Source organism: Papaver somniferum, unplaced genomic scaffold, assembly GCF_003573695.1.
Source record: "Papaver somniferum cultivar HN1 unplaced genomic scaffold, ASM357369v1 unplaced-scaffold_107, whole genome shotgun sequence".
Taxonomy (NCBI): Eukaryota; Viridiplantae; Streptophyta; class Magnoliopsida; order Ranunculales; family Papaveraceae; genus Papaver; species Papaver somniferum.
In genome coordinates this window covers 3,589,645-3,596,856 of record NW_020619603.1, presented here as the reverse complement: position 1 = coordinate 3,596,856, position 7,212 = coordinate 3,589,645, and the positions used below count along the sequence as shown (strand labels likewise).

General features: G+C 36.9%; 2 protein-coding genes across 2 annotated transcripts; both read left to right on the top strand.

Moving 5' to 3' along the window:
* The first annotated feature begins 2,076 nt into the window (after positions 1-2,076).
* On the top strand, positions 2,077-3,986 carry LOC113328426 (peroxiredoxin Q, chloroplastic-like). The gene is made up of 4 exons (XM_026575537.1): positions 2,077-2,344; positions 2,424-2,561; positions 3,257-3,346; positions 3,554-3,986. Exons 1-4 carry the CDS (start codon positions 2,141-2,143, stop codon positions 3,770-3,772), a joined length of 651 nt encoding a protein of 216 aa, XP_026431322.1. The 5' UTR covers positions 2,077-2,140; the 3' UTR covers positions 3,773-3,986.
* A 226-nt stretch (positions 3,987-4,212) lies between these two features.
* On the top strand, positions 4,213-5,399 carry LOC113328290 (peroxiredoxin Q, chloroplastic-like). The gene is made up of 4 exons (XM_026575409.1): positions 4,213-4,456; positions 4,554-4,691; positions 4,780-4,869; positions 4,992-5,399. The coding sequence occupies exons 1-4, from the start codon at positions 4,259-4,261 to the stop codon at positions 5,208-5,210; spliced, it is 645 nt and encodes a 214-aa protein (XP_026431194.1). The 5' UTR covers positions 4,213-4,258; the 3' UTR covers positions 5,211-5,399.
* Positions 5,400-7,212: the final 1,813 nt, after the last annotated feature.

Sequence of the window (7,212 nt, the reverse complement as noted above, 5' to 3'; positions counted from 1 at the left end):
ATTGGAAAAAAAATTTATTTTCCATGTTTTTGTCCTTCATCTTCTCTAAATCTACTCTCTCAATAATTCTAGTCAACTAATAATAAACCCATCTTTTAATTTAATCTCACTAATTATTTTTAACTAAATCATTCACTAATCATAACCTAAAATTAATTAAGAGGGTAGATTAGGTATTAAATAAATAACTAGATATGGGGTGACCTAGAATTACTTCTAATGACGTTACCCAAAATAAAACAATGGTCCCCCAAAAAAACCATGGTCCCCAAAAATCGTTCGAATTGTTTTCCGGGGTCGAGTCGGTCGACTGTGAGAGAGTTTTTGATAAAAAAACACCGGCTGACCAAAATGGACAGTCCAAGATGTAGAGGTTAACATTTCCTCCAAAATCCGCCAATCGATCCGGTCCAACCGTATTTTTACGGGTGGAAGCTCGAACCATTTACAAATGGATGGACATGGACTTGATGTGGATGCAATTTTTGAGCCCAACGAATTTGGATTAGGACTGAGTTGATTTCATGTTAGTTTAACCAGAACGTATGGCTTCTTGGAAAGGTTCGCCATTCCGAAATCTTGATTTAAGATGGGTTCCATATCATGCCCAACACTTAGACTGTCTTTTTTGGTCCACTCTAACAAGGTCCATAGAACAGCAGATTCAGAAATTATGAAAATCAATCCGCTTTATACAAATGATTGGTAATCATTTGAAGTAGATAAATGATTGGAAATTTATACAAATGTATCATGTCAAAGAAAATTCCCAAAAACATAAGGCTCATTAATCATAATATTACTACTAACAACCTCTCGAGAAAATTTTCAAAATCCAATGCAACTCGGTATCGTATCTATTGACTCTACAAAAAGCTTGCAATCTACATAAACATATTATGTCAAAATGTCCCCATAATAGCTTGGCTCATTATTTTACGATTTTATGTATACTTTACTCTTTTTAGATATTGAAAAATCAAAAATTTGGTCATTTATTTCAATTCAAGTAAGAATTAGAATAGCGAAGGCTCATTAAAGCTAACCATTTATAAAAAAAAATTATTTTGTCAAAAAATCCAGAAAAGGAATCCAGCTCAATCTTCATACTCTTGTTTTTGTAAACCAACCCCTTGGGAAAATTATTGGACTTTTAGTCTATATGTTAATCTAGTCGGAAGTGAGGCGTATTATAGGTCTTTGGGAAAGCTTTGGTTTACATCGGTTAACATTACTATCACAAAAACTGGCCAAAAATGTCAAAAACTAATTAGTTGTAGCTTTTCTTTTCTTTTTTTTTTTAATTTAAGTCGGAACTGAACAAATGATGAATCGAAAAAAAACTCATAATCTTTTAAAGCATGTCCCATAATTCACAACAAATATTTTTCTTTATTTTTACAACTTTCAGTGGCCTAACTATCACGAAAAATACCAGAAATGATCAAAAATTCTTATGGCGGGTTTGGATGTAGAATTTTAAAGATGAGATTTATGGGTACAGGGGATTCGATGGAATTACGTTTCCCTCGGTACGTTTGGTTGTCCAAATCCCTGGAGTTACGTTTCCGACGGGAATCATTTTTCCAGCAAATTCTCCATATGGAGTCCGACTCCTCCCCTAAGATTTGTTGGGAATCTTATATATACAATTTTTAGATTTTTAGGGAAATGTCAAACGGTACATGGACTCAACAGAGTTACCAAACATACGAGGGATTTATATGAATCCCAGGATTTGTAATCCTATGGGTTATAAATTTTTGGAAATTGTGAATTCTACAAACAAACCCACCATTAATTTTGACCTCGCTTCTTCATTTCAAGTCAAAATTGGGCTCTATTATCAAATCATTTGTTACCTTCCCAAACCTAGCTAGTCGGACTAGTCCCATTTTCAAACCCAAAAGACCCAAACCCACTGCCAGACCCAGCACTCCAAAAAAAAAAAAAATAAAAAAAAAAAAATAATGAAGGGGAGACATTTACAACACATGGAATAGAGGATATCATACCCTGGTATGGAAGGTCAGCATTAACCCACACCATACCCTCCAAATGAGCATTCTATCTTATCCCCCAAGGCCCAATCTCTCTGTTTCTCTAGGAAGTCAAACAGAGCATTTTTCTTTCTTCAGCAATGGCTTCTCTCACTCTCCTTAACCACTCATTATCCTCTTCTTCATTCCCAATTACAAAAACCCTTAACACCAAAACCCCCTTTTCACAATGTCTGATATCATCTTCGTCATCAAATTCTCAGTTTTATGGTCTTAAACTTTCCTCTTCATCTTCTGTTACCTTCCCATCTACTTCTTCAAAGAAGTTCTCCATTTCTGCTAAGGTACATTTCTTATGTTCAGACTGAGTGTTTTAGTAATGCAATGGGAATTTTTATGAATCTTGATTTTGTTCATGTGTAGGTTAACAAAGGTTCAGTTCCTCCTGCATTTACTTTGAAAGATCAAGACAACAAACCTGTTAGTCTTTCTAAGTTCAAAGGAAAGCCAGTTGTCCTTTATTTTTACCCAGCTGATGAGACTCCAGGTTGCACTAAGCAGGTACTTTCTTAGTCATCTTTCAATTTTCCTTTGTTCGGCGTTCTCCACAATGCCCGTGTGGTGTTCTCCACAATGCCTCGTATGTAAGAAAGGAAGCTGATATGTTATGCTAGTGTTTTGGTGGTAGTTTGTGTTGAATTGAACTTTAAATTGTCAAATCCCACTCAAAATTGTAGGAAATGTATTGAAAAAATTAGCATTTTGCAATCACATGTCAATATGGCATGGTTTCATCATATGATAACCGCCCTACGGGGGCTCAAATGAAATCCATCTTACAGGTAATGCTTCCGGAGGGAAATGCTTGTGCTGATACACTCTCTAATTTTGGTGCTCTCGTGTACCTAAGTAAACATAGTGGAAATACCACCTACTGTTGTTTGAATATCTACATTGTATGTTAGTCGTGAAATTGAGTTTTAATACTGTGGCATTCACCTCATATTTGGTACGCCAAATTGAGCGCTCGAGTGCAAAGTTTCCAGTCTCAGCGTAGTATAATGTGACATACCAGATTTGCTGATTCATCTATTCGTTCGGATCACTGTGGTGCAAGAAAATACTTTTTCATTGCATAACAATGCGGAACAGATATTGGTGCTCCCTGCTATACTTCAGTCTAAATATTGGACACACATTTGTCCAGACATTAATTATAATTCACTAACCATGGTGTGTGTTTTCTGATCATATAGGCCTGTGCATTTAGGGACTCTTACGAGAAGTTCAAGAAAGCGGGAGCTCAAGTTGTAGGAATCAGTGGTGATAGTCCTGACTCACATAAGGTAATTATGAGTTTCCGGCTAATGTTCTGGTTTTCTTTGTTTATTGTTGGTTTTCTGGTTATCACATAAGTTGTAGGCTTTTGTATTACAAGTCTCCTACTAGTAGTAAGCACTATAGAACAGTCTATCGGTGTGTGAGTTTCACACTAAAAGAAATACATATCCGTTCAAACCCGTTGACAGACAGTTGCATTATTGTTGTTACAGGCATTTGCTAAGAAATTCAGGCTTCCATACACATTATTAAGTGATGAGGGTAACAAGATCAGGAAAGAATGGGGAGTACCATCTGATCTATTCGGAACATTACCTGGAAGACAGACTTACGTTCTTGACAAAAACCTTACAGTTCAGTACATCTATAACAATCAGTTCCAACCTGAGAAGCACATCGACGAGACATTGAAGATACTACAAAGCCTATGAGTACTGTAAATCTCATTTCACAACTTCATGTTTCATATATATGTACATCTTGCCAAAAGTGCTCGACAACTAGTATGTTTTTAGACGGTCTGTCTGTCTTTCGCACATGAGTTCAAAATTTTCCCCAAAGGAAATGTATGTTGTATCAGTTTAAGCCCAAAGACATCCATTTAATGGCATTCGATATATGGCAATCAAAAAATATTAATCCGCAGATAGGTGTATTCGAGATGTAGCAATAACCAGGTTAATTTACAATGACTACCTTTTCTCAGTTTGGTCCAGAACACAATGGATATCACTCTGATGTGAAGGGTCAGCAATAACCCACGCCCCGTACCCTCTTACCACATATGGCAAATTAGCATTCTATTTTATCCCTATCTCTCTCTCTCTCTCTCTCTCTCTCTCTCTCTCTCTCTCTCTCTCTCTCTCTCTCTCTCTCTTTCTAGCTGTGAAAACATTTCTTTTTGTTGTTGTTCATCCATGGCTTCTCTAACTCTTCTTAACCACTCACTACATTCTTCTTCATTGCCAAAAACAGTTCTGAACACCAAAACATTTCCACAATATCTCTCATCATCATCATCATCATCACGTTCTCAGTTTTATGGTCTTAAACTTTCTTCTTCTTCCGTGTCTTTCCCATCTACTTCTTTAAAGAAGTTCTCCATTTCTGCTAAGGTACATTCTTATCCTAAAATTTTTGTTGGTGGTGTTGGTTTGAGCTAATGAGAGGTTGTACTTGTACTTATGATTCCTAATTCTGTTTGTGTATTAGGTTGAGAAAGGTTCAGTTCCTCCTGCATTCACTTTGAAGGATCAAGATAACAAGAATGTTAGTCTTTCGAAGTTCAAAGGAAAGCCAGTTGTGCTTTATTTCTATCCTGCAGATGAATCTCCAGGATGCACTAAACAAGTAAGAAATTTGCTTAGGAGTTTTGCATTTTTAATTGCAACCGTCAACATAATAACCATGCGGTATTCTGTTTAATCTGCTTGGTTAGGCCTGTGCCTTTAGGGACTCGTATGAGAAGTTCAAGAAAGCAGGAGCTCAAGTTGTAGGGATTAGTGGTGATAGTCCTGAGTCTCATAAGGTAATTATGATTTCAACCGGCTAATGTTTTGCTTTTAGTCCTGTCTATCAATTACTGACTTTCATACTGCAAGATACATATGTCCAATTCCCTTATCGGATATTTTTTTATTGTCATTGCAGGAATTTGCTAAGAAATACAGGCTTCCATATACACTACTAAGTGATGAGGGTAACAAGGTGAGGAAAGAGTGGGGAATACCATCTGATCTATTCGGAGCATTGGCTGGAAGACAGACTTATGTTCTTGACAAAAACCTTGTGGTTCAATACGTCTATAACAATCAGTTCCAACCTGAGAAGCACATCGACGAGACATTGAAGATACTGCAAAGCTTATAAGGTTTTTGCGTTACAAGTCACATTTCACAATTCATCATATATGTGTACATCTTGCCAAAAGTACTCGACAACTAGTATCTTTTGTACATGAGTTCGTATTTTTCTCCAAACACCAAAGGAAATGTATGTTGTATAAGTTTACGCTCAGAACACCCATGTAATTGCCTTCGATAAAAGTGAAATTTCAGTCGAAAAAGTATTGGTGTAGCAATAATCTTGGAAAAGCAATAACCAAGGAGCTATCTCTAGCAGCTCCATTTTTATTTTATTTTTTCATACCCGAATGGGAATTCATTAGTTAACTTAGCCTAGCATTTTGTTTGTCAGAAATTAAAATTTTAAAGAGTACTGGGGGGGGGATAAGTTGTGAGGCTGACTATAGGGTGCAGTTGCATTGTAGAGCTTTACCAATGTACTTGCCGCCTGATTAGCTTCCTTACTACAAACATTTAGTTAAGGATCGAGCAAGAGAGAGGAGAGCATAAACGCGGAAGCGTAAAACATTACATTGATAATAATTTTGGTGTATTTTCTCATTAATTTTTCAAGCTATTTATACAGTCACAAGACTTGATTCTTACGACACAAGACTTGATTCTCAAGATATTCAATTCCTAATATAACTCTCGCAACTTAATATGCGTATCTCCTAAATATAGACTCTCTTACATTATTTCCTATTACCCTCCCTCAAGATGGAGCATGTAAATCACGAATGCCCATCTTGGACAAAAAAAATTTAAAAATGATATTTTCCTAACACTTTTGAAAAAAAAATCATCCAACTTCGGTCTTCATCGTAGTTTTTGGATATTTCGGTCTCCTTCATAGTTTAAGGACGTTTCGGTCCTCTTCGGAAGTTTAAGGACGTTTCGATCCTCTTCGTAGTTTAAGCACGTTTCGATCCTCTTCAGAAGTTTAAAGACATTACGGTCCCAATGAAAGTTTAGGAACATTACGGTCCTCTTCGTAGTTTAGGGACATTTCGGTCCTCTTCGAAAGTCTAAGGACATTACGGTCCCAATAGAATTTAAGGACATTACGATCCCCTTCGTAGTTTAAGGACATTTCGGTCCTCTTTGTAGTTTTAGGACGTTTCGGTCCTCTTCGATTTCTTCGGTAGGATACTTCAGTACCCTTTAGGCAACTCATGGGATTTTAATCCATTTGTTGTTCTCTACAACTCATAGGATTCTAACCTACTGTTGTTGTTCTTTCTCTCATCACATCTTGGTGATTGCTTCTTTTTCTTTACAACCTTTTTGTTGGTTCTTCTTCTCTTATTCTCTTGTTCCAGTCACACTTTTGTGCGAAAACTGTAACACTTTCTTCCCGTCACGCTTCTGCCACAAGCTGTAACTATTCTTTCTGGTTATATCGCTGTTACGAATTTGCCAGGCTATCAGATTTGCCACAGTTCTGAATTCGCAACAGATTTACAACAATGTGACATAATTATCACACACTTCTGTTTCTTAAATCATTCAGGCATTTCAGCAAACATCATTTCCTCTTATCATCTGAATTACACACCGTCTTTTTAGTTTGACAAGATGCAAAACCATAGATGTTCTTAGTTTTACCACTCTTCAGTTCATCTTAATTCTGTCTACCAGTTACAACCAAACCCGACAGCACACAAGTGTTCTTCGTATCGGCATTGGCACCAACTCCATTCTTCATTTTCCATCGGCATAATTCTGTTCTCTTCATTGAATTATTATAGCAGTAAACATCTCGAGCTCTAACCCATCGCAGTTTCATTCTTCCACTGCGTCTCACCTCAGTTTCATTCCAACAACAACATCCAGCTTCGTCGCCGATATTCGTCACCAATCCATAATTCATCTGCTCGAGTTCCATCCTTGATCTGGCAGCAGCCGTCAAGTTGTTTTTGCAGTGATTAGTGCTCTTATTCTGGAACTTCAAATCTCTTTACTGCAACTCCATCAACTATTAATCGTCAGTGGTTCGAAACAGCTTATTAGACTAACATCTTACC